Raw genomic sequence first — 27,491 nt, 5'->3', positions numbered from 1 at the left:
CAGCCTTCTAAGTAGCTGGGACTATAGGTGTGCACCACCATGCTCAGCTATTTTTTTGAAGAGACAGGATCTTACTATGTTGTCCAGGCTGGCCTCGAACTCCGGGCCTCAAGTCATCCTCTCACCCTGGCCTCCCAAAGTGCTGGGATTACAGGAGTGAGCCTGGCTCCTGTCCTTAATCTCTGCTTCTTCTAAAGAGACCGGTCAGATGAGATTAGGGACCAGTCTTGTGACCTCATTTTAACTTCATTATCTCCTTGAATGCCCTTTTGTCAGACCTAGTCACATGCAGTATTAGAGGTTAGGACTGCACTGTATTAATTTTGGGGGACACAGTCTAGCCGCTAACAGCCGTCCACCGGCAGGTCCCAGGCCTGTTCTCAGGAGTCCTTGAGGGCTTACACTAACCTGTCTCAGTAAACAGGAGATTCCTGAACAAGGAGTCCTTATGGTGGCTTCTGTCCCTTACTGGAATCAGATTCCCCGAGGAGGAAATGACAAGGAGCCTGCTACTGAGCACATGTGCGTGAATATTGCCTTATGCGTGAACCCTGCTACTGGACACGCCGTGAATCCTACTGCTGGACTGGTCACGTTCAGTCCTAAAGGTGTAGCCCAAGAAAAAATTCATTCTTCTCAATGACTCAGTTCTGTGACCTCTAAAATGGGGACGTAAGCTCAGAAATCTATCTCCTTTATAACCATGGGAGACTCTGCCTGGATGTCTGCAGAGAGGGACAAAGGAAATGAGTCCCCCAACCTCTGTGGCATCTGCAAAAGATCTGGGGACAGGGATGGACTCAGTGTGATGGTGGAGGGCAGCCTGGTATCCTCTGATGGCCATGAGTCCATGGTCAGGGGAGCCAAGGCCTGTGAGCAGAGCCAGTGCCCCTCAGGGCCCCTCCTCCTATGTGTCCTCAGTTTTCTAGGGGATGCCCCTGCTTTTGGGGTGGGGAAGGTGAGGGGTTCCTACTTCATGATCCTCTTCTATGTTTGTGCAATTTACAAGGCCTGTTCATGACAGACGCCTACTGCCTTCCTCTGAAAAAGAGACACAGGCTTTCCTGTTTAAAAGGGGTGATTTTTCTGTGGGGATATAAAAGGGTACAGCTGCCGTGCAAAACAGCACTGCATTTCCTCAAGGACCTAAAAATAGAATTTTAGCTAGGCATGGTGGTTCATGCTGTAATCCTGGCACTTTAGGAGGCCTAGGCGGGTGGATCACTTAAGGTCAGGAGTTCAAGACTAGCCTGGCCTACATGGGGAAACCCCGTCTCTACTGAAAATACAAAAATGAGCCAGAAATCTCTTGAACCTGGGAGGCGGAGGTTGCAATGAGACAAGATCATGCCACTGCACTCCAACCTGGGCAACAGAGCAAGACTCCATCTCAAAATAATAATAATAATAAATAATATAAAATAAAAATAGAATTTCCATATGATCCAGCAATTTCAATCCTAGGTACACACCCAGAAGCATTGAAAACCAAGTCTCAAAGAGATACATGCGCACCCACATTCATACCAGCACTATTCCCAATAGCCAAGAGGCGAAAGCAATCCAGGTGTCCTTGGATAGCTGAGTGGATAAACCCAGCATGGACTATGTATACAGTGGAATAATTAGTCTTCTACCCTAAAAAGGACGGAAATTTAGACTCCTGGGGCAATACGGGTGAACCTTGGAGACATTATGCTAAGTGAAATAGGCCAGTTACAAAAAGACAAATACTGTGATTCCACTTACATGAGGTCCCTAGAGGAGTTCAATTCATAGAGAAACAAGCAGGATGGGGTTTGCCTGGAGCCGGGGCAGGGGGAATGGACAGTTGGTGTTTAATGGGTGCGGAGTTTCACATGGGGAAGATGAAAAAGTTCTGGAAGGGAATGGTGGTACAATGGCGTGTACAACAATGCACGTGTTCTTGACATTACCGAATTGTACACGTGCACACGTGCGTGCACACACACACACACACACACACAGATGGTAATAATTTTTTGAGGTGGAGGTTCACTCTGTTACCCAGGCTGGAGTGCAATGGCACAATCTCGGCTCACTGCAACCTCCACCTCCTGGGTTCAAGCGATTCTCCTGTCTCAGCCTCCTGAGTAGCTGGGATTACAGGCATGCACCACCATATCCAGTTAATTATTATTATTATTTTTTTTTGTATTTTTAGTGGAGATGGGGTTTCTCCATGTTGATCAGGCTGGTCTTGAACTCCTGACCTCAGGTGATCCACTTGCCTCAGCCTCCCAAAGTGCTAGGATAAGAGGCAAGAGCCACTGCACCCGGCGAAGACGGTAAATTTTATGTTACATGTATTTTTCCATAATAAAAAAAAAACAGACTAAAAGGGGGACGCTGTTCATTTTTCCTTCTATCTTCATCTTCCTCCTACCCCTGAGACAAAGAGAAATGAGCCATGATTGACTTTCCTAGTTTCACAGGACAGGCATCTGTGGCTCAGATATGATGAAGGCACAGACCTAGCCAGTGTCACAGGCACATGGGTTCCCTGACCTCAAGCCTGATTCGCTTACTTCTCTGTGGCCTGGGATGTGCAGGTCTGTAGAAGGACAAATGAACAAAGTGTGGACAAGATGCTTTAAGGTTATAAAGTAATTGGGTGTATATTTTAATTTATTCATTAAAAACAAAAAATATAAATCAATCTTCTCATGGGCTGAACTGTATCACTCTCAAAATTTGCATGTTAAAGTCCTAGCTCCCAATACCATATATATATATATATATATATATATATATATATATATTTTTTTTTTTTTTTTTTTTTTTTTTTTTTTTTTCTGGAGACAGAGTCTTGCTCTTGTGGCCCAGGTTGGAGTGCAGTGGTGAGATCTTGGATCACTACAACCTCCACCTCCTGGGTTCAAGGTATTCTCTAGCCTCCCAAGTAGCTAGTATTATAGGCACCTATCACTACGCTTGGCTAATTTTTTTGTGTTTTTAGTGAGACAGGGTGTAGCCATGTTGGCCAGGTTGGTCTCGAACTCCTGATCTCAACTGATCTGCCCACCTTGGCCTCCAAAGTGCTGGGATTACAGGCATGAGCCACTGCACCAGGCCTTAGCCCCCAATACTTTAGAATGTGACTGTATTTGGAGATGAGGCCTTTACAGAAGTAACTAAGGTTAAAGGAGGTCATTAGGCTGGGCCCTAGCACCAGCTGACTGGTGTCCTCATAAAAAGAGGAGGTTAGGAAGCAGAAAGTCACAGGGAAAAGCCATGTGAGTACACAGGGAGAAGGCGGCTGCCTGCAAGCCAAGGAAAGAGGCCTCAGGAGAAGCCAACCCTGCTGGCACCTTGATCTTGCACTTCCAGCCTCCAGAACAGTGAGAGAATATATATCTGTTGCTGAACCCACACAGTCTGTCGTACTTTGTTACTGCAGCCTGAGCAAACTAACCCAGTTCTCTTTGAGGCAATGGCTGTGCATCCTTGGATGTGTGGCAGGCTCAGCTGAGTACCAGCTCTCTCCTGCCTCCTCTCCCCTGCGCTCACAGGGTGAGGGAGCTGCACTCCTGCAGAAGGCTGTGGACTTGGTGAGGTCAGTGATCTTAGGTCAACCCAAAAAAAGAAAGGTGCCTCAGACATGGAGGAGCAGGCTAATCCCCAGGCAGCCCCAGGGACATCATGACAGCTGTCCCATCCACCTCTGGAGGGAAAGGCTTTTCTTAAGAGGCTTCCCTCTGACTGCCAAGAGGGTGTGAGCTGGGTGGAACTAAAGGGCTGCACCTGAGTGCCAGCGGCATGCTCGGGCATGCCAGGTAGGGGCCTTGACCCCTAGGGTAAATGTTCTCCATTTACTCTCAAAAGTGAGGTCAAGATGGCCTTGAACATCCCACTCTTGCTGCCAGTTCCCCAGCCCTGACCCAAGACTAGTATAAATTCTTGTTACCCTGTTCAGTGACCACAGAGAAAGCAGCAATGCTCGTTAGGGACATCATGCTGACTGCACAGTGGGTGACAGACTCCCAACGCCAGAGTGGCACCCAGCAGTCATTCATGGAGCAATGAACTCCATGGACAGTGGCTTCTCCGCTCAAGTCCAGAAACCACAGATGAACACAGGAAGCTTGCTCGCTTCAAAGTCAAGTTACCTGGATTCTGGTCACTTTCTCCAGTTCCCTCAGGGCCGTGTCAGTGTCCTTGACCAGGATGGTGACCATTCCCAAGTCACGGGCTGGCTTCAGATTAGCCCCGATGTCATCCAAGAAAACGACCTGAGCCCAAAACAGCATGGCAGAATCACAGAAAGAAACTCACCAGAATGCAAATAGGGACTCCTCTATGATGAGATTAAAAACTCCTTTTCTTTTGTAACCATCTACTCTTAAAATGGAAAGCATTTAATTACATAACATGCACATGAAAACACAGATACATATGACCCCATACAGACCTACTTGGCTTCAGCTACTTCTGAAATTGCAAGAGGATTAGGAGGGGATACACACTTATCAAGGTGAAATTAAAATTCATCGGGGAAAATCAACAGGCATAAGTAGACCAAAAAAATGTGTCTGGAAAAAAAAACTGTAGTGAGGGCAGAGAGTCAAACAACTTAGGAAGCAACAAAAGGTAGAAATTTGGCACTAGAAAAGCAGACATATCTATGAAACAGATCCACATACAAATAAGAATTCGGTTTCTGAGAAAAGTTGCATGGCCAGTTGGTAAGGAACATTGTTTAATGGTCTTGCTATGACCGGTTAACGGCTGGGGGAATAAAATGGATCCTTACTTTACATCTTACCCTCAAATAGATTCTTTTTTTTTTTTTTTTTTTTTTTGAGACGCAGTCTTGCTCTGTCGCTAGGCTGGAGTGCAGTGATGCAATCTCAGCTCACTGCAACATCTGCCTCCTGGGTTCAAGTGATTCTCTTGCCTCAGTCTCCCAAGTATCTGGGACTACAGGCGCATATCACCACACCCAGCTAATTTTTATATTTTTATAGAGAAGGGGTTTCATCTTGTTGGCCAAGATGATCTCGATCTCTTAACCTTGTGACCCACCCACCTCGGCCTCCCAAAGTGCTGGGATTACAGGTGTGCACCACTGTGCTCAGCCAGATTCTTAATGAATCAAAAATGTATATGTAGTAAGAAAGAAAGTACTAGGCTTGGTGGCTCACACTTGTAATCCCAGCACTTTAGGAGACTGGAAGGATTGGTTGATACCAGGAGTTCAAGACTAGCCTGGACAATATAGTGAGACCCTTGTCACAACAAAAAATAAAAAATTAGCCATGCATGGTGGCATGAACCTGTGGTCCCAGCTACTTGGGAGGCTGAGGCAGGAGGATCACTTGAGCTCAGGAATTTGAGGCTGCAGTGAGCTATGATCGCACCACGGCACTCCAGCCTGGGTGACAAAGTGAGACTCTGTCTCTAAGAAAAAATAATTCGTTCAATAAATAAATAAATAGAGAGAAAAATCCTGGAATTCATAGTAGAAATCATGGGTGCATGCATTTACCATCTCGGACAATGGAAGTCTAGAATTCTAAGCAGCTCATCCAACGTGGAAGCCATCGATAGGAAGACTAATATATTCTGGTGCAGGCTTAGATTTGGAGCCCTGCTCTGAGGCTGGCTCCAGGCACTGAGATAAGCATAAGCAAAGTCCAGGAGGAGAACAGGGAGGTCCCGGGATGGAGCATGGCGAGGACTCCAAGGCTAGAGTCCAGGTTTGCTCTGGACAAAACGAAATCAGTTTGTGGGGAGGTGGGGGTTGGAAATGCGAGGGAAAGGGATTTAACGTCGGTCCAATCACCTTTTGCAGATGAGAGGAGGGATACACAAGGAGAAGGGAGCTTTAGGACGGGTGATCTCCAGGGACAGACTCAGGGCACAGCGTGTCTGGTGGGAAAGACCATGGCAATACTGGAGCCTGTCCTCACCCACCTTTTGTGGGGATGAACCTGACTAGCCTTGTGGCCTTGCAAGTCTCCCAGATCCCCATTTCTTTGTAGGTAAACTGAGGCAGCTGGGCTAAAACAGCTTTTGATGATGCCTGTTTTGACCAAAGTTCTCTAAGAGCTATACAATGGGGCCAAATGCCCACCTCTGGGAGAATTTTCTAGACCAAAGAATGGGTAAAAATCGTTTAGGAGAAGCCCTGGTCTGGGAGACGGGGACTCAGAGCTGTCCTGCCAGGCCCGAGATATACGCTGCCTGCTCACTCCTCAATTTTTCTCTGGTTGCAGTATCTCTGAACACCCTTCTCCACTATAGGGAAGTGTCTCCATACCTCACTGGGGCTGGCCTTGAGGGTGTCCAGTAGAAACCTGTAGATCTGAGGTTCAGGTTTGACCATTCCCACCTGACACGACTCTATCAGGAAGTCAAAGTGCGTCTTCAGCTCACACATCAGCCGGGCCAAGCCGTCTCTCTCAGCACGGTCGTCCAGCCAGGTGTTGGTGAGGATGGCGGTTGTGAATCCTGAGCAAAAAGCCACCAGTGGATGGACCAGCTACAGAACTTTGCCCTGAGATGCTCCAGATGCCCCCAGGGAACCCTGATGATGGGCCAGGCAGGCCATGCTCACTTATATCAACTCCTTATGCTCAGCTTTCAATCGACAAATTGGCGAAGAATCATCTCGACCCATAAACATCTCTGACACAGACATGAGCACGAGCTGGGTTCATTCAAGGCCTTCAGAGGCCCAGATGGGGACATCCCCTCCTTCCTCCTTGACAACAGGGGAGCAGTGTTTTTACATTTGTCAGCTCATTTGATCTCTACCACCTCTGGGGTAGGCAAGGTGATCCTATCCTCCCAGATTCACGGATCACCAAACAGAAGCTCAGAGAAGCTACAAGCCGCCCAGAGCCACATAGTGAAAATCCAGCATTCTTTCTAGTCCGTGCTATTGAAAATTCTGCTAGACTAAATTCCAGAATACTTGCTTTGGCTACCAGGGACTGGGTTCCCATTTCAAAACTAAAGAAGTAGACATAGAGATAGGATTATCCCCTGGCTTTATCTGCCTAACCAGCAAGGGTGAGAACCAGGCAGTTCTGGAAACAAGACACTGAATAGTTGATGGTGAGACTCTTCCCATGTAATAGAAGGCAGGAATTACACACACAGAATGGCTCAGCCACAGCTGGATAAATCTACTGATAAAAGAGGGTGGAATGGTTTCAAGGATGCTTATGACAAGAGTCAGGTGCTTACCCCAAGTCAATGCCTATGGATGAACCTGACCTCATGTCTTAGACTATATGACATCATCTGAGCCCACGTCAGCCAACTCATAGCTCAGACACTCTGATACGCAAAGGCTGAGAAAATCACAGCTGCTAAAAAGGCCTTGCTTTTTAATCACTGTGACAAAAGATTGTGTCATTCAGGTCATTACTAAAGTGCCACTGAAGGGAAGAATGATGCTCACAAGGCAATCATGGGCATCAATTTCTTTATTAAGTAAAATTCTGCCATTTTTCCAGCTATTCTATTTTAACCAGTGCTGCTTTTGCATTGGATAAAACTTGCTTTGGGGCCATGTTTTAAGAATGGCTTTCCGTCACGGCTCAAAAGATCTGTAATATCAAAACTTACTTCGCAGGATTCTGACCTAATGCTTCTGAGGGTTCTATGTGGTCAGGCCTGCGAATGGCCAGTATCAGGTCCTTACCTTTCTTCCTGAGCGTGACAGCTGCCTGGAGCATGGGGCGGTTGATCTTTCTGGCTGAAATTGCCTTGCCAAAGATTTGATTTACAGAGAAATTCTCGGGGAGGGAGATTCCAGAGGTTTCGGAGCACTTCCTGCAGTTTTCTTCCATGAGTGGTATCCACTGTCAAAGTGAAGTGAGGGGACAATTGGTACAGCCACTCAGCAAAGCTCTGCAAGGTCTTCTAAACCCAAACCTATGCATTCCCTGTGACCAAGCAATTCTATTCCCGGACACATATGCACCAGAAATGCCAACATATGTTCTCCAAAAGACATGTCCAAAAATGTTCATAGCTGTACTCTTCCTAGGAGTCCCAAACCAGAAATGACCCACTAACAGCAGAATGAGTAGAGTGTGTGATATTCACCCACAGTCACAGCAGTGCTATTCCTAAGAACCCTGTCTTAGCCCATCTCAGCTGCTATAACAAAAGATCAGAGGCTGGGTGGCTCATTAACGGCAGAAATTTATTTCTCACAGTACTGAAGGCTGGAAAAGTCCAAGATCAAGACTCCGGCAGATTTGGTGTCTGGTTAGGGCCTGCCTTCTATTTCACAGACAGCACCTTCCTGCTGTCCTCACACGTAGAAGGCACTCAATAGCTCTCTGGGATCTCTTTTTTAAGGGCACTAATCTCACTCCTGAGGGGTCCATCCTCATGACCTAATTACTTCCTGAAGGCTCCAGCTCCTAATAGCATCACCTCTGGGGTTAGGATTTCAACACAGGAATTTTTGGGGGGACACAAACACTTGGACCATAGCAAGCTCCAAACTGGAAACTACCCAAATGTGCAACTGTGTCCTCCCCAAACTTCCTATGTTGAAGCCCTAACCCTCAGACCCTCAGGACGTGACTATCTTTGGAAATCAGGCCTTTAAAGAGGTACTTAAGGGAAAATCAAGTCATTACAGTGTATCCTAATCCAATATGACTGGCGCCTACATAAGAAGAGATGAGGACACAGACACACACAGACGAACGACCACATGAAGACACAGGGAGAAGACAGCCAAGACTTGCTTTTTTCTCTCTCTCTCTGCTTTCTCCCATGTAAGGATACAGAAAGAAGGTGGCTATCTGCAAACCAAGAAGACAGCCCTTACCAAACACTGAACCTGCTAGTGCCTTCACCGTGGACTTCCCAGCCTCCGGAACTGTGAGCTATGAATGTGTGCAATTTAAGTCACACAGTCTATGGCACGTTTGTTGCAGGGAGCAGCCCAAGGTGCTATATAAGACACAGCCCTAGCAAACCAATACACTCACTAATAGCAGGATGGATTGTGGTAGCTACCCATCATCATGGCAGCACTGGTTGCAATAGTACCAAAATGAAAACTACCCAGACCCCCATCAATAGAAGAATGGATAGACTGGGGTATATGAACATGACGGAATGCCATGCAGCAATGAGAATAAAAGGATCTATGGCTGCATGCAACAGCTATGAGTCTCACCCATAAATGTTGAGCAAAAGATGCCAGACACAAAAGAGACGATCTGCACAATTCCATTTACGTGAAGTCCAAAACAAGTAAAAGAGATCTATTGGAATGGAAGTCAGAACGGGAATATTCTTGGAGGGATGATGTCCAGAGTGTGGATATGTGGGTGCCTACAGTGCTGGGAATGTTTCATTTCTTGACCTGCGTGCTGGTGACACTAGTATACTCAGTATGTGAAAAGTCATCAAGTTGCACGCTGCGTGTACTTTTCTGTCTGTATAGTATACATACATACAAAGCTAAAAGATGATATTCAATCCCAAGATAAGACATTTTTTAAAGACAAGTCAAGTGTGAATTGCCCTTTGCATGATACAAATTAGTCTTCCAGGGTTCTTCCCTCTGGCCAAGCCAGTTTCCTAGAAGTTACATATCTATCAGAAGCCACTCAAGGAGCCTGAATGAAATGCAGGATTTTCATAGCAATTACTAGAAATTTGCTCTAAAATCTGTATGTTCATTGAAAATACAGGCTGGGCATGGTGGCTCATGTCTGTATTCTTAGCACTTTGGAACACCAAGGTGCGTTCCAAGGAACACCAAGGATTGTTTCAGCCCAGGAGTTCAAGACCAATCTAGGTAACATGGTGAAACCACACTGCTGTCAATAATAATACAAAAAAACAGCTGGGCATGGCGATTTGTCCTTGTCCCAGCTACTTGGGAGGCTGAGATGGGAGGATCACCACAGCCCAGGAGGTCAAGGCTGCGGGAGCCATGATGGTGCTACCACACTCCAGCCTAGGCAATAGAGTAAGACTCTGTCTCAAAAGGCAGGGGGGAGGGAGGAGGAGGAGGAGGAAGATGACGAGGAGGAGGAGAAGGAAGAAAATATATAGCATTCCCTCTTTCTTACCTTCCAACAATATTACTGAGGTTTTTTAATGGATTAAATAAAAAGTCAATAATTCAGTAATGTTCTTCCCAATAGCCTCATCACAGTTTTCCTTCACCAGTTGCCACAACATATTAGCATGCATGTTTTAAAGTGACTGCAATGCTCCCATTAATACCACAGTCGCCTTCACAGAAAAGATGGCTGTTTGCTATTATGGCGGGCCCCAAGTTCTCCGACTGAGTGGCGACTGGCTGTAATTCATAGAAGTTTTAAAAAGTACAGAATGTTTTATCTGTGTGCTTATAAGTACATTCTCAATAGCCTTTCTTCTTAGAGAGACACTAATTGGGAATTCGAGTGGTGTTAGATCCTGATCATTTTGTTAAAATATATTTGAGATTATACTAACCATAATAACTACTGTTTATTGAGCAATTACTATGTGCCAGGCATGGTGCTAAGCACTTTCCACGCTTCAAAGCAGCTGATGAAATGGGTAGCATGATCACCTCTGTTGCAAAGTTGGCAAAACTGAGACTTGGAGAAGTTAAGTAACCTGCTGTGCTCATACAGCCTGTAAGTGGGTGCTGCGATTCAAACCCTGACTTCTGACTGCAAGTCTATCCATTATCTGGCTATTGAATGAACAGATCCAGCAGCCCTACTGAAAAATAGTCACTCTGTCTGCAGTAGCTCCCTGGAACACATCTTGGAGGAACTGGAAATTTCCTTCTGGTTGGCCAGAGAGATGACAAGCCAGTCTTAGAGGCCTTTTTGTATGTCTCCAGGCCTTTTAGGTCAGTCTTGGGGGTTAGGCATTGTAAGGGGTAGATGGGTGAAGAAGACATGGCCCTGCCTTCACAGAGCTTCCAGTGGGGGAGATAGGCATGCAGGCAGAAAATGTCCATCCCAAGGGCTCTGTGTGGTGATGTCCCCTCACCTGGGAAAACGTGATCTCTCCTTTCATGAGGCGTGTAGTGGCACCCTCCGGGCCGCCTTTCTGGAAAGCATCACTCAGAAGGCCTCTGGAAAACACAAAGCACATCAGGAAGGTTCTGTGAATTTCATCGTGGCAGCACATGGAGACAGACACTGTTCATATTCATTGAGAAGCAGCCACTACAAAGGCATGCTGCCAGGAACTGGAAAATGCAAACACAGTTCAAATTGGGATCATTGCCCGCAAGGAGCCATCCAGCTGAGGGCATGAGACCGTACAGTAATATGCTCCATGGAGAAGCTGCTCAGAGGAAACCTTACCTGATAGCAGCTTCAGTCGGAGGTGCTTCCTACTTTACCATTTAAGGGTCAGAACCAAGAGTGGGCACAGGGCCATCGCTGTCCTCGTGTGCACCAGCCATGGTCTCGAAGGGCTTTTTCATCAGTTCACCTTCTTCTGAAAGAATGGAATCTGTTTTTTTCTGGTTTCCATTCTGCCTATCTAGGTCCTATTTTATCTTAATCTCATCTTCTGACCTTTTAAAAGTTTCCTGTATTGGTCCCTGTTCACACTGCTACAAAGAAGTACCTCAGATCAGGTAATTTATAAAGAAAAGAGGTTTAATTGGGTCATGGTTCTGTGTGCTATACAGGAAGCATGGCTGGGGGGGCCTCAGGGAACTCACGGTCATGGTGGAAGGTGAAGGGGAAGCAAGGCACATCTTACATGGTTGGAGCAGGAGGAAGAGGGAGAAGGGGGAAGTGCTATCCACTTTTATAAACAACCAGATCTCACGAGGACTCACCATCACGAGAACAGCAAGGGGGACCTCCACCCCCATAATCCAATCACCTCCCACCAAACCCCTCTTCCAACATTAGGAATTACAGTTTGACATGAGATTTGGGTGGGGACACAAATACAAACCCTATCACTGTGTTAAGGCTGAATTGTGTGCCCCCATCCCGAATTCATACATTGAAGTTCTAACTGCCAGTACCTCAGGATGTGACTGTATTTGGAGAGTGGGTCTCTAAGAGGTAATTTAAGTTAAATAAGAGCATACAGGGAGACAAATATATTTATTTGTATAAATGTATTTGTTCTGTTACTCAGGTCTGGTAATTTTAACTGGCTTGCCAATTCAACTGGAATTACCAGTTCCCCATCCCGAGGGTTTTATTTCTGATAATAGTCAAGTATCCCTTTTATCAGACACCCTCTTGCAGGTAACAGTGATCAGTTCTGGAGCAACTATAAGGAGACATATACCTAATAACTGTGGCCTTGCTCGACTTTTCAATGTTGGCAATCGTTTCCCCATAGCTTTGCCAACAGTTGTTTTTTTTTTTTTTTAAGCCGCTTTCTTAAGGTATAATTACTGCTACGGCTTGAGCGTTTGTCTCCTCTGAAGCTCATGTTGAAATGTAATCCCCAATGTGGCAATATTGAAAGGTGGGCCTTTAAGAAGTGGTTGGGTCATGAGGGTTCCACCTTTATGCATGGAGTAATCCATCCATGGGCTAATAGGTTAATGAATTAATGGATTCTGACGGGATTGGGACTAGTGGCTTTATAAGAAGTGGAAGAGAGGCCTGAGACGGCACATTGAGCCCCCTTTCAGATATCCAGTTATAAGCAACAGAAAATGCACTAAGACAATTGCATAGCATCAGATTCACATGTTGTAACGATTCAATGATTTGCAGGAAATTTACAACCTTTCAAAATGAAATCGTTGAATGAAAAGACAAGAGTATTTCCCAGAACAGAGAGTAAAATGGTAAAGCGATTAAAATTATGAACCAGAAGATAGGACCTGCTTGTTGACCTAGTGGAAGGAGCTAAGGCAAAATTAACATACTTTACTGAGGACTTTGCAGCCCAGGATATACTTCTACCTCACGCGTGGGTATGCTCTCTGTGGCCTTTAAAATCTTTACAAGCAAGATTTTAAAAACGAAAGGAAACTAGGAATGGGCTGATGGAAAGTCGTCTGACAGGAATTCTCTCTGGTTTCCAGAAGTAATACTGGTTAGTGATTGGTAGGTGGCAGGCCATGTTTTCATTAGCAACCAGAGCAGGGTTTCCACTAACCCTTTACTATAATTTTCATGAATGCATAAGTTAAGCATTAAAGAACTGGAGAAACCAGTGTGTGAGTGCGAGGGCTGGAATGTGAAAACAAACCCATGAAGACCCCGCCAGGGCTTTTTCCGACCCTAAAGTCTGATTGAATAATAATCGTATCCTTACACATACACCTCACACCAGGGCCCACTAAGATTAAGAACTTTCCAAGACTCTAGGAAAAGCTTTTCAGACCCTAGACCCTAAAGATTAGATAGACTGAAAGACTCCTGTTTGTACGTACAATCCCACACGTAGCATGGAGCTTAAAACGTATGTGAGCACTAGAAAATAACTTGCAACTTTGAGTCCTGTGAGTGACTCCAACCTTCTCCCACAATGGGTTGCAGAAATAAACTCCCTCTTTCCCAGTCTGTCCGCATCTTATTATTGGACGATGGGAAGAAGCAAGCAGCTGGACCTCGTTCTGTCCAGGAACAGCTACACATCTATGGAAGTTGTTTATCTCACTTGATTCTATACCCAATTAAAACAGAGTGGAGAAGCGAAGGGAAAAACATCCAAGGTTCAAAATATTGCTCTGTTGTTAAGAACAAATAGTTTCTCTTCGAAGGGTTTCAGTCTTTATTTCTTTGTTCTCTTCTAAAAAGTAATCTTATCCATTTATCCATCAGCCCTCCCTATCTCCGCTGTGACCAAACACGCCCAAGCATTACCTGTCACCCCAGTAACTGTCCTTCCGGTCAAAAGCCCGCCCTTGCCCCCTTGATGATGTCAACAGTAGCCTATCAGAATCAGCCTAGATTGTGTGGTCCAACCCCAGCCCACGGGGGAGGACACAGGAAGAAGGTCTGCATTAGGGATAAAAATTGCTGCTCTCCTTTGTTCTGTGAGCTCTCCCATGCCTCCTCCTTGCATGCAGGAGACGCCCTTCTATAGAAGTACATTGTTTTGCTGAGAAAACTTTTGCCTGAGGGTTGGTTCCGCATTTTTAGCTCCAAGAATGTAATTCTGAGAGAGGAGAAAGGAAGAAACTAGTCAGGCAGACAGGGTGAGTCCTCCATTACATTCTTTCAAACAAAAGAACAGCCAGAGAAATCAAGTGACAGGTACAAATAAGGGAACTTGCCCAGGAGGCTTCCCTAAGACAGACAAGAAAGGCTACACAGGTGACTTGGCCAGATGTGCCTGCGATGGAAAATTCCATCCCCTAACACATGTACAGTAAGGGAAACAAAGCAACATAGAGTAACTCAAGCTAAGAGCCTGCATGCGTACCAGGAGAATGGGGTGGAACTACCAGAAATGCATGCCTTGGGCAAATGAGACACCCAGTCCCATATGGGTTTCTTACAGAAGCCTCTGCATCCAAACTGAATCAGCAACCCATTTTTCCAGGACTCCTCTCTGTGGCAGAGAGCTTTCTTCTTTTGCTTATTAAACTTTCGCTCCAACCTCACTCTTGGTGTCCATATTCCTTAACTTTCTTTGTCGTCAGACAGCGAACTTGGGTTAGGACTCAGGGTACTCCCTGAGGCAACATGAGACTGCTACACTGTGGTGCTCTGGTGAGCCTCGAACCATTATCTGCAAGCCCACCTGCTGAAACTGCTTGTTGTAACTGAAAACCAGTTTTATCTCTAGCTTCTCAGAGAATCTGCCCATGGCTGTTGCTCATCAGTCAGAGCTTGGCAGCTCCCCACTTAGAGTGTTGAGGAACTTTCTCAAAGAGCAATTCATGCCATTTCTCCTTTTCCATAAAACCTCTGACTTTTGCCTTTGTTCCCGGGACATATCAAAGACCACTGGGTCTGCGTGTGTGTGCTCCAAATTGCAACTCTTTCTTCCCAAATAAGACATTAAATTTAGAGATTCATCTCTACATCTTTGATTTTGACGCACTCTTGAATTATAGGGTGTGAGTTATGGTGTCCAGTGTGTGGCATTTTAAGGCCACTTGGCTTCAGTTTGTCTAGAGCCCACCTAGCAAGTGACTTCAGGAAGTAATCAGCTGAAGGCAGAGTGAGCTGTGTAAAGGCAAACTACCTATGGCCTGAGAAGGACTCTGTACTTCTACATTTGAGTCCTTGTGGACGAACTGCAACCTACCTTAACAGATAGACAAGACTGAAGCCCTAACTTAAGAGTATGTGCCTATAACAATAGCTGAGTCTTGGTCAATCCCAGGGCTGTCCTTCAACCATTCATACATCAATCGATGTTCAAGCAAGGCAAATACTGAGCTGTAACTAATTCAGCTGTTCTGTACCTCACTTCCAATTTCTGTACCTAATTTCCCTTTTTTGGTCTGTAAATCTTCTTCTACCACGTGACTGTGTGGAAGTCTCTGTGAATCTGCTGTGATTCTGGGGGCTGCCAGATTCACAAATCGATCATTCCTCAATTAAACTACTTTAAATTCAATTGAGCCGAAGTTTTTCTTGTATCAGCTGTGACTGCTGTCACATTTTAAATGTCTCTTTGGGCCTGATAATTTACTCCTCAGATACAGTCTTTTTCTTTCTTATTTGGAAGGCAAATTATTTCAGTAAACAATAAGAATCGCAGGACTGGTAAGAGAAACAACAGTCACAGGACTAATGAGAGAAAATTTCTCTGGACCGATGAAAGGGATTTGAGTCCTATAATCAAAAACATTCATTCACCAGGGAGCCAGGCATGGTGGATGGCACCTGTAATCCCAGATACTTGGGAGGCTGAGGTGGGAGGATCACTTGAGGCCAGGAGTTCAAGACCAGCCTGGGCAAAACAGAGAGACCCTGCCTTAAAAACAAACAAACAAAGCAACCAAATACTCACCGAGTACTGAAAAAAATTAAGAAAAAAAAAAAAAAAAAAAAAAACACAGGATGTTGGAGGAATGTTTCAATTCCTAGGATAAAAAAGTATAACAATCAAATAGAAAAACAGATTATACACAAAAGAAAAACAACTCAGACTGGTATTAGCCTTCTATTCTGCAACTATGAATTGTCAGAAAATTGTTGAGCAATGCTCACCACTCATTGAGATAAAAGGAAACAATGGCTCCCAAATCCTATCCCCAAACAACTTATTTTGCATACATGAAGGCAGGAGAAAGATTCTTAGACATATTAAGACCGATAGTTTACCATCACCCATCTTTCCTGAAAAAAAAAAAAAAAATCAAGAATGATTTCCAGTCTAACTAAAGACAGAAAGCAAGTTTTAAAAGGGATGGTTGTGAAGAGGGCATTTGGATTCTCAACTGCATGGATGTTCTAACAAGTAACTTGGAACATTTTTCATACAATTTGGCATTTTTCATACAATTTAAATTTAAAATACTGATTCTCATTGTTAATGAAATTGCAAATTCGACAATCACTTTTTTATTGTGGTAAAATATATATAACATAAAGTTGACCACTAGAACCACTATTGGGTGTATAGTTCAGTGCCAATGAATATTAATATGTCTGCTCCTATACAGCCATTGCCACCAACCATCTCCAGAATGTTTTCATCTTTCCATCTTCCCAACTAAAACTCTGTACCCATTAAACAATAACTCCCCATTCCCATGCCCAGCAATCAATTAAAATCAGATTATATTGCACACATTTTATAACCTCCTCAGTCTCCCAGAAAATACTGACTATATATGAAATGTAATTTTTTTTTTGAGGCAAACTCTCGCTCTGTTGCCCAGGCTGGAGTGCAGTGGCGTGATCTCAGCTGACTACAAACTCTGCCTCCTGGGCTCAAGCGATTCTCCTACCTCAGCCTCCTGAGTAGCTGGGACTAGAGGTGCCCACCACCATGCCCAGCAATTTTTGTAGTTTTAGTAGAAACGGGGTTTCACCATGTTGGTCAGGCTGGTCTCGAACTCGTGAACTTGTGATCCACCCACCTAGGCCTCCCAAAATGCTGGAATTACAGGCATGAGCCTGAAATGTAATTGTTATGGGATCCTTGGGTGTTGCTTTGCCAGCCAGAAGCCTCTGTGGCCAGTGGCGCCTTTGCCCAAGTTTTGCTCTGGCCTGCTGGGTTTGTTCCACCCCCTTGGCCTGGTAGGTTGCACTCAGCTCACATTCACTACTGGCCTGGATCCCATCCCTGCCAAGGACGCCCCAGATGTGATGTGGTGAGGGGTGTGTGGGTGAGCATGGGGTCTGGCCACTGTGCACAGCCAGGCACACCGGCTGCAGTGGGTAGGCAGCTCCAGGCACCCACAAGGGCACTGGCTCCCTGTGAGGCTGCAGCTAGACCGGGCATACCACAAGCAGCTTCCATGGGTGATACTGGGGAACGTGGTGTGGTGCCTACAAGTTTGAAGATGCCAGCAACCACAGAACCCTAATGCGTGTATCACAACCCTGGCCGGGGGAGCTCCTAGGTCTAGGCTCCCCGAAGGGCCACAGCTCTTCTCTCCTGTCTTCTCTCCTTCTTGTTGCCCACAATGTGGTGGGCAGGAGTGTGTTTCGGCCCTGTTTGTGTGACAGCCCTTTTAGCCCCACCCTTCAGCGGGTCCCAAATTCTTGTCCTGTGTCTGGGAAGAATGAGGTAGGCAGACAAGTGGAGGGTGAGCAAGATGAGGAGCTTTGTTGAGCAATAAAACAGCTCAGAGGAGACCATCAGTGGGCAGCTCCTCTCCATAGCCAGGGTGTCTCAGCAAGTGTTCAGCTCTCAACAGAGATGGTAGCTCCTCTCTGCAGCCGGGCATCTCGATGAATGTCCAGCTCTGAGCAGAGAAGGTAACTCCTCTCTTCTGGACAGGTTGTTTCAATGAGTGTCCGGCTCTCAGCAGAGCTTTCCTCTCTGCTGAGAGCCACACACTCATCAGGATGACCAGCTGCTGAGAGGGTAACTCCTCTCTGTTAGGCAGGTCGCCCTGACGAGTGTGTAGCTCTCAGCAGAAAGGGTAGTTCCTCTCTGCAACTGGTCATCCCTGTGGTCTCCTCAGCTGTGGGCAGAGAGGAGACCACGGGGTGGGCAGCTCCTCTCTGCAGCTGGTTGTCCTGGCATGTCCTAGAGTCTGGTTGGGTTTGAGGCTTTTACAGGCCTCAGAGGGGAGGAAGTGCATGTTGATTGGTCCATGGGTAGCCACAGGCAGGCCTGGAAAAGGCACAAGTTCTCACTCTGTTCCATGGGACCTGCAGCTTGGCCCCCAGGCTTCAGGCTCTTCCCAGCTTGAAGGTGGGGCTTCACTGGGGAACTGCCCCCTCCTGCCCAGGAGCCTGTCTGCCTTCTCTTGTGGTTCATAGTGCCCAGGCTGTTTGTGCCAAGGGATGCCTGCAGGTCAGGTTGACCTACCCTCGGCACCCCCTTGGCCTCCCTCCACGCTCATTTGTCCCCAGAGTCCTGAGGAGGTTGATGTGGCAGCGGGCTACCGTGTCAGCATGCCCCAAGCATGCATACACCCGTCCAGGTGTCAACAGTACCCAGGCTCAGCATCAACTCTGCTCCATGAATGGAGTGGGTACCGACAACAGGGAGTGGCCAGGGATCAGGAGGAGACAATTCCAAGCCTGCAGGGGCAAGGGGAGCCTTCCCAGGCCCCCTAAGAGTGCAGAGATGCCTGGGTCCGCAGCTGTAATTTGGACAGCTGCAGCCATGCCTGGGAGGGCGGGGCTCCTGTCTGCCCCCAGCTCCCGCTGGCTCCATGGAGCATCGCATCACATCCTGGGCTCGGCTCCACCTCTGGGCTCCTGTCTGCCTGCCCTTCTGTGCCCAACCATGCTGCTCCCCCACTGGCAGATGACTTGGCTCGGCCCCATCACGGCAACTCCCAGGGTGGCGGGCAAGGTGCAGGCAGCACAGTGGCCCCAGCCAACCCCACACAAACAAACCCAACGCTCCCAGGGCCCCTGGGATGTGGTGGGGAATGAGGCTGAGGCCTCAGCAGAGGCTCCGGGTCGGGGAGCAAGTTCTGCCCAGTCGTGTGAGGATCGGGGTGGTGTAGTTGGCAGCTTCTGGAACATGGGGCACAGGGGACCCACTGTCACCACTGCTGCTCCCACAGCCATTCCTGCCACCACCTCCTGCACCTCCCTGCTGCAGCAGCCAGCGTGATGGTATCTGCTCCAGACAGCCTGCCACTGCCATCATAATCTCATACTGTCAACTACTATAATCTCTGTTAGTGATTTTCACACAACTGAACTTTGCTTGAAACTTACCATTCCATCTAGAGTTTATCAACTGTTCCCTAAAGAAAAAGTCTTGAATAAGGACTCTACATTTTTCTTAAGAATAGTTTATAACAATAATTTATTTGTGCATTAGTTGCGTGATTAAAATCCATTTAAAAATTTTTTAAAAGAGGCGAGATGCTTCAGGGAATGTGTTAAAGTTCAGAGGTGTAAAAAGCAACCGGAAGTCTAGGAGCTGCCCAGCAATGCCTGGAGGCATTCAATAAATATTTACTGAAAGAGTACACAGGATATGGCACAAGACGTTCTACTCATTAAATGCTCTTTCAATTTCTGCATTAACTATATTTGTGGATCACTTATTTCTCTCCCTCAAAAAACATGTACTGAGCATTGCATAGGGTAGCCGCCTCAAGTTTTATAGTATATATTTTTTAAAGAAATTTGATGTTTTCATCTGTCTTGCTGCACCTGGCAGACCCTCCACAGACGCTGTGTGAGGTATGAGATGAAGCACACACAACTGCCTCAGGTCAGATTTAGTTCCCAGGGAACCATCCTGGCTCCTCCAGATCACAACAGCCTTGGTTGCCCCAGAGAACCAACCACCCTCTAGCCCCCTAACCCTCTAAGGACACTGGACCAGATAGACACAAACACGGTGGAGCCTCCCTTTTCCGCCCTCTGCTCTGACACTGGAATAACTCATGCTCATTCTGCAATCTCTCACTTTGGGAGTTCAAGGCAGCCCTGGGAACACCAGCACCTGTCCTCCAGCAGGCACCCGGAGATGCCAGGCCCCTCACCTGCACCTTGCACCTTGCCTACAGCTCCAGCACGGGCTCACTGGCTTCCTTTGTTCTCAGCTGGGCTCTGCAGCCTTGGTGTTCATCTTCCATGCCAACGCCCCTATAAGCTCTCTGCTTAAGAGTCTTGTTCTCTTCAGTTCCGACCTCCATACTGTCCCACCTTCAAGGCCCCAAACTTTCAGATCTTTTGGTGAGCCGCACCCTCTTGACTCTTACCAATTTCCTTAACATATCACCCCAACCATCGGCCACCTTGATTCAGGGCTCTGATTGTTATTATTATTATTATTATTATTATTATTATTTTGAGATGGAGTTTTATGCTGCTGCCCAGGCTAGAGTGCAATGGTGCAATCTTGGCTCACTGCAATCTCCACCACCTGGATTCAAGCAATTCTCCTGCCTCAGCCTCCTGAACAGCTGGGACTACAGGCATGTGCCACCACACTGGCTAGATTTTGTGTTTTTAGTAGAGATGGGGTTTCACTATGTTGGCCAGGTTGGTCTTGAACTCCTGACCTCAGGTGATTCACCTGCCTCTGCCTCCCAGAATGCTAGAATTACAGATGTGATCCACCGCACCTGGGCCAGGGCTCTTAATTATTTTACTCGCTCTCCACCCTATCTCAAAAACCCCCAAGTACTCCCCATTGGCCACCAAGACAGATACATGCTCACTAGCCCGACTTTCACACCACACTACGATAGAGGCCCAACCACCTTCTCTGCGTCCCTCTCTTGGGCTACATCTGGCAAGACTGGAATAGTCATTGTTCTTGTGCATGCTCCAGGCTTCCTACCTCCCCAGCCTTTGTACACATTCTTCCCTGTACACCTGGAAAGCTCTCCCTGCATCTCTCCCTAGCAACCTTCCAGCAATCTTCCTCCATTAGGCCTTCCCTGATTCTGCTGATCAGACAGACCCACCATTCCCTCCTTGAACCACCTTAGAACTTTGTACACCTATGGCACTGACTTCATCTTGAACTTTGGCTCTCTGTAGATGTCTGATGGGTTTGTTTTGTTTGTTTGTTTGTTTGTTTTTTGAGACTGGGTCGTGCTTTGTAGCCCAGGCTGAAACAACAGTGGCACAATCATGGCTCACTGCAGCCTCGAACACCTGGGATATTGCCCCTGCATTAGCTGCTTGAAGAGGCAGACCCAGGCCTGGGCCTTCCTGGAAAGGGCTGACAGCTCCCTGTGAACTTGCTGAACTTGGAATGCCTGGGAAAAAGGCCACAGACCATGTGTGTGTTGGCATATCCAGTGACTTTTCTAGATTCAGAACACAGGATCACAGATCTTTCACTATCCTGACCGCTCCTCAAGCAATCCTCCTCCCTTGGCTTCCCAGGCTGGTCTTGAACTCTCTGCCTTAAGTGATCCTCCCACCTTAGCCTCCCAAAGCACAGAGATTACAAGCCTTTCCCTCAACCTACTTGCTATCTCATCTTCCTTACTATATTAAAAGCAAGGGCTCTGGACATGGATTGCTGAGGTTGGATTTCTGGCTGTGCTCTTTAATAGCTATGCGATCTGGACAGCTGGTTTCTTTCTGGGCCTCAGTTTCCTCATATGTAAAAGGAGGATGTGAACAATGGCTTCCATGTCTGGCCTTCTTTTTTTCACTTTACAAATAAGTATACTTCTCTCCTGTTTGAATGTAGGAATTATACATGTTTGTAAATTTAAGAGTTGAAAACTGCAAAAAAAAAAAAAAAAAAAAAAAAAAGAAAGAAAGAAAATTAAATTATTCCTAATCTCATTTAGGGTACTTTGGTATATTTCTTCCAGGCGTTTTTCTGCATGTAGCTTTTTTTCATCGTTGAAACCATATTATACAAACAGTTTCACATTCTGGTGGGCTGGTTTTTCATGTAGTAGAACAGGTATTTCTCCAAGTCTCTGAACTCTCACTCTGCACACCTCATCTACTATTTCCCAGTGATATGGCTTTGGCCGGTTGCTGCAGTTTGCTATTACAACAAGTAAACCTGCAACCCACACCTTGGGAGAGAACTTTCTTCTCTTCGGAATCTCAGTGAGCATTTTAACCGCCACCCCTTAGACAGGACGCAGCCACAGCAGAAAGCGAGTAACTTCTCTCGGTTTTCGAAAAGTTCAACACAGAAAGCAACTTTGGGGTCCTTGGCAAGGTTTAATCGTGAGCATTCAGAAAGATAACGGATTTCCTCACACGCACGGGGATGTCAGGGCTGCAAGCCCAGCCCCGCCACCCTGCAGCTGGGGCCTGCCTCCCGCCGCCCCGACCGGCGGCGCCCGACCCCCTTACCTGGGCAGCGCCAGGGTCTCCTCCGTGCGGCCGAGGACGCCGACGACCGCTGGCAGCGTCAGCACCCCGTCAAGGTCGAACACGGCCGCGCGCAGCGCCATGGCGGCGGAGCTGCAGCCTGACACCGGGACCCGCAGCCAAGCCGGCAGACACACGAACGCCGCGGGGCAGGACCCCAGCCGCTTGGCCCGGCCCCGCCTCCCGCCGCCGCTAGGCCCTGCCCCGCTCCTGCCCTGGCCCCGCCTCCCCCCGCCGCTAGGCCCTGCCCCGCTCCTGCCCTGGCCCCGCCTCCCCCCGCCGCTAGGCCCTGCCCCGCTCCTGCCCTAGCCCCGCCTCCCGCCGCCGCTAGGCCCTGCCCCGCTCCTGCCCTGGCCCCGCCTCCCCACGCCGCTAGGCCCTGCCCGGCTCCTGCCCTGGCCCCGCCTCCCCCCGCCGCTAGGCCCTGCCCCGCTCCTGCCCTGGCCCCGCCTCCCCCCGCCGCTAGGCCCTGCCCCGCTCCTGCCCTGGCCCCGCCTCCCCTCGCCGCTAGGCCCTGCGCGGCTCCTGCCCTGGCCCCGCCTCCCCCCGCCGCTAGGCCCTGCCCCGCTCCTGCCCTGGCCCCGCCTCCCCTCGCCGCTAGGCCCTGCCCCGCTCCTGCCCTGGCCCCGCCTCCCCTCGCCGCTTGGCCCGGCCCCGCCCCTGCCCTGGCCCCGCCTCCCCCCGCCGCGCCTTAACCTGGCTCAACTAGCTTTCCGGGTCCTGGCTGGAGTCCGCCGAACTGGGTGGGCGGCGGAAAGGGTGTCAAAGCGGGAGGCAGGGGAGGTCAGGGAGATGGGAAACCCAGGCTAGAATCTCGCCTCTGGATATCGCCTTCCACTGTCTCAAAGGAAAGTCCAGAGACTCCTATGCCAGCTCCCAGTGCCCCTGTAGAAGCTGCTTGAAGAGGCAGACCCAGGCCCGGGCCTTCCTGGACTGGCGGACCGCTGGCTGGGAACCTGCCCGACTTGGAATGCATGGGAAAGAGGCCACAGACCGTGTGTGTGTGCACATGTGTGTGCATGTGTGCGCGTGTTGATATATCCAGATAATTTTCTAGATACAGAACATAGGATCACAGATCCCTCACTATCCTGACCACTCCTGTAGGCACGCTCTTCTTTGCCAGGTCGAATGTGTTTCTAAAATAAAATATGATGTTCCGGCTATGGCGTGCCAGCCCAGAATACTTCTATTTCAATCTCTTGAGTACCGAGACTTAGAAGAACTAAATGTGGGCTATTATTTTCCTTTTGTACATACTACTTGTAATAATTCTGTCTAAACATGTGTGTTTGTTTTTAATCACCGATTTCCACACTATTGGCTCATTTATGGTCCTAGAAAAACTAAAACGTTGGGAGTCCTTGAGCACGGCGGAGTCTTTGAGTAGTGGAGCTCCGTGAATTAAAAACCATGTCTTTGGTGGAGACCAAATAGAGTGAGTGAGGTCTCCAGCAGCGGAGACTTCACTCTTGAATGTGTCTCTGTGAATGTATCCAAGATGTCCTTCACCACGGAGCTTCGAGGACCTTATGAGAGGTTGTCAGATACCTCACTGTAGCTGGGAGCTCTGCAACAGTCTCTGGATCTAGCAATCAACAAGATTGACAAGAGCCGTGAGTTTTCTTGGGGCTATTTGCTCTTAGCCAGCTATGCTGTTATTTCCTCCCCTGGCTTTGCAACCTCTTCTAGGCTTCTGACTGGAGCAGTGTTTTCTGAGATTCTTGCCCAAGAAGCAGAGTAGCCAACAATGCCCAATGTTACAGAAAGAACTGAAAAAAAAAAAAAAAAAAAAAAGCTGTCCAATTTTGGACTTGGATGGCACTGGGTTGTTTCAGAACACTTTCCGTGGGCCCTTTGGTGGTGGACAATAGATTACTCTGGATTTGAAGACTGAAAGATCAGCAGAGAAGGGAATACAGCAAACTAGTTTCTCAGGAAGTTAGTTGATCTCAAAGGTAGAACTGAATTTAAAAAATCGAAAGCAAATTGCAGCCTGAACTATATGGTATGAAACCTCTTAAATCTCCAGATTGGGCGTGGTGGCACACACCTGTAATCCCAGCACTTTGGGAGGCCAAGGCGGGTGGATCACTGTCAGGAGAAAACCCCACAAGAGCCAAAGCAAGGGTCTGAAGCCTCAGCATGTTCTCCTATAAACATAGAAACAAATTAGAGATATAGTTACATAGTTATTCCTATACATAATCATATATAATCACAAAGCTACTCATATGTAAACATAAATACATCTATATAATCATCTAATCTTTAATCTTACTAATAAGCCTCAGGTCAAGAAGTATGGGACTGCAGTGGCATTGAAAAAGACGTGACCCTAAGGCAAGATGCTCTAAGTCCTCTGTCACGGCCGCATAAGGGCTGCTGGAGGACGCCTTGGCTGGGCGGCAGTATCAGCACTGAGAAAGCTCCTGCTGTTTCGCCAGCCAGGGAAGGAGACATCCAAGATGGCCCAGACGTCTCCTTCCCCGGAGGACTGAGGAGAAAACTCCAGTTCTCCAAGCTCTTGTGGGGGGCCTGATGGCTGTCAGGGAGGCCCACAGACATCCGGGGACTTAATTGTCTCCATGTGGCGCTGCGCTTCAGTGGTCACGTTCCATGGCTACTTTCAAGTCCTGCTTCTGCACCTGGTTCCTCTTTCCGTAGAAGACAAGAATTAGTAATAGTAACATAAATCGTACTGACCTTGCTATTTCTTGACAAGTATGAAAAAAATGCTGACTCCTGAGGTTTTTTTCCTCCCCTGAGCTTCTTCAAAGTCTTGGGCCCCCTATCTCCAAGACATGTGATTTACCTGACCCTATCACTGACCACCATGACCTCATCCTACCGGCCCTTCCCTGCTTCGTACTCAATAAATGTCAGAGCGTCCAGGTACTTAGGGCCACGGCTGGTCTCCACGTTTTTGGGTAGCAGTGGACCCTGGGCCCAAACTCTCTTTTCTCTATCTCGGTGTATAGAAATTTATTTCTAATTTCTCACCTTCACACCAGCAGGGAGGGACTCACTGGACCCTACAGGGTTGGACCCTATAGATCACCTGAGGTCAAGAAATAGAGACCAGCCTGACCAACATGGTGAAATCCCATCTCTCCAAAATACAAAAAATTAGCTGGGCGTGGTGGTGCATGCCTGTAATCCCAACTACTCAGGAGGCTGAAGTGGGAGAATCACTTGAACCCGGGAGGTGGAAGTTGCAGTGAGCCACGATTGCACCACTGCACTCCAGCGTGGGTGACACAGTGAGACTCTGTATCAAAACCAAACCAAACCAAAACAGCTACAGTAATTTCTGTTGCCTGCATTCTGAATTCTGCATCTAGCACAGTATTGCTTATGAATGTGTAAGTATGTTTATAAAAGCAGTAAAGTGAGGAGGAACGACATACCTCCTACAGAACTAGATTTCATAAAGTCCCTTTTGAGAAGAAAACTTTAAAAAATGTTTAAATGTAGAAATATGTGTTTCACTTTCCTCTTTGGTTAAGAGAAAGCTATGAAGCTATCACATGGACTTTTATTTATTCAGGAGGGGTTAACTAGTAAATTGCTCTGGTCTGGAATGTTTTATAATGGCTGTGAGTTACAGAACTTTCTGGCTGAATTGCTTAGGCAAAGATTAAAGGTCTCAGTTGCATTTCACGGCGCTTTGCCCTCTTCCATGGGTCATGCTTCTCCTGTGTTTTCTGCTACTAAGGTACACAGAGATAAGGGCTTACCCAGCAGGGCTATGGGAACTGGATAGCTTTTTGAAATGTAAATCCTAACCCCTATGTCTGCTAATTTTAGTGTTTATGAAATATGTTTTAGGCGATAGCATGAATCATAAAAGATGGCTAATGTAGTAGTGAAAATTTATAAATTATACCTGATTTCAATCACTAAATTGATAATGAACTTACAACGGCCTCAGTAGGGTTTATTTTGGGTTTTCTGCCATTCCTGTGCCTTCCCCACTTCCCGCTAGTCCTTGGCTGCCCAACTGTATTTTATAAAATCTGTTTAATCACTAGGGGTTGAGAGGGAAGAGTTTACACTGCTGCTTCTCTCTGCTGTAGATACTTGAATCGAGTTCAGAGTAAAGTTACCTCAGGCTGTTTTCTAAACCTACGATCCACTTGGAGTTTTGTCCTTTATTTAACGCAGCAAACAAATGTTTTCAGTTAGAGCAGGAGGCTGGACTTGGAGCTGGATGGTCGCTGGTAAGACTTGGGGCTCTATCCCTGTGGAGTCAGGATAGGGTTTGGGGGGCCTTTTTGCTTGTGTGAGGAATGGTTGCATTCTGTTAGGTTCTGTATTTTTCTGTTTGGCATGCACTATGTGCGGGGCTAAACTAAGAGCCAACATTGCTTACAGCTCCCCTGTAGCCAGCTTCTACACGTGCACTAAAGTCATAGTCCAAGCCCTCTGCCCAATCTTGACTCAGTATCCACAACAGCCCTGATTGTCTAAGTCTCACACACCAAGCCAGTATTTCTCCTGCCTCAAATCACCTCACAGCCAGGTACTGGGCATTCAGAGACCACCCATATAGCCCAGAACCCACCAAGAGTATTCAGACTATCTCATCGAAAGCTGCTTCCTTGCAATGCCCTGGCTTTCCCGGGAAACCCCATGCAGGCTGGGGGCCAGGCTTCCCCTGTTGCGGCCTCCACCTCCTGACACTCCCTGGTGTTGCTCCTTGTGGCCCTATGTGGCGTCGCGGGGACGTGCCACCCCTTCTGATTCAAATCCTTCCGTTGTGACAGTCACTTTTGTGTCTGCGTGTCTTACCATACCTGATTAAAACAAATTCTGGGTACAAATTTTAGGACAGTTAGGTGCAAACATTTTTTTTCAAAATGTGATGATGGAAAGTCGAGTGTGCATTGATGTTAGGAGCCAAAGAGCTAGATTTTTTTTTTTGAGGGGGGATGAGGGTTTCCAGCATTGAAACAACTTTCAGATATTTAGGAAAGTCCCCCCTCTTGAAGTAGACAGAGGCCACCTTCCACATAGAAGCTCAAAGCCCCAGATTCCTGCTTCCTTGGCCTTCCTGTCATCTGGTTTGGGAGCACATGTTTTAATCAGATGCATCCGTCCCGACCTTTGTATGCAGAGCTAGTGACACAAAGGAGCAGA

General features: G+C 47.4%; 1 protein-coding gene across 5 annotated transcripts in view; it reads right to left on the bottom strand.

The window, feature by feature from the left end:
• The window catches only part of EPHX2 (epoxide hydrolase 2), a 102,794-nt gene extending 80,238 nt beyond the window's left edge, over positions 1–22,556 (bottom strand). For all 5 annotated transcript variants that reach the window (XR_012513278.1, XR_012513277.1, XM_074384091.1 and 2 more), the window contains exons 1-5: positions 22,332–22,556; positions 11,002–11,086; positions 7,676–7,835; positions 6,284–6,474; positions 4,131–4,253 (exon numbers count right to left, since the gene is read on the bottom strand). Coding sequence is in view for 3 of the 5 variants with exons in the window: in XM_074384091.1 (XP_074240192.1) it covers positions 4,131–4,253; positions 6,284–6,474; positions 7,676–7,835; positions 11,002–11,086; positions 22,332–22,432 (660 nt within the window). In the remaining 2 variants the exon portion in view is untranslated. The remainder of the gene's footprint in view (positions 1–4,130; positions 4,254–6,283; positions 6,475–7,675; positions 7,836–11,001; positions 11,087–22,331) is intronic.
• Between the last annotated feature and the right edge of the window lie 4,935 nt (positions 22,557–27,491).

This window comes from Saimiri boliviensis, chromosome 13, assembly GCF_048565385.1.
Source record: "Saimiri boliviensis isolate mSaiBol1 chromosome 13, mSaiBol1.pri, whole genome shotgun sequence".
NCBI lineage: Eukaryota > Metazoa > Chordata > Mammalia > Primates > Cebidae > Saimiri > Saimiri boliviensis.
This window is presented reverse-complemented; position numbering and strand designations above follow the sequence as displayed.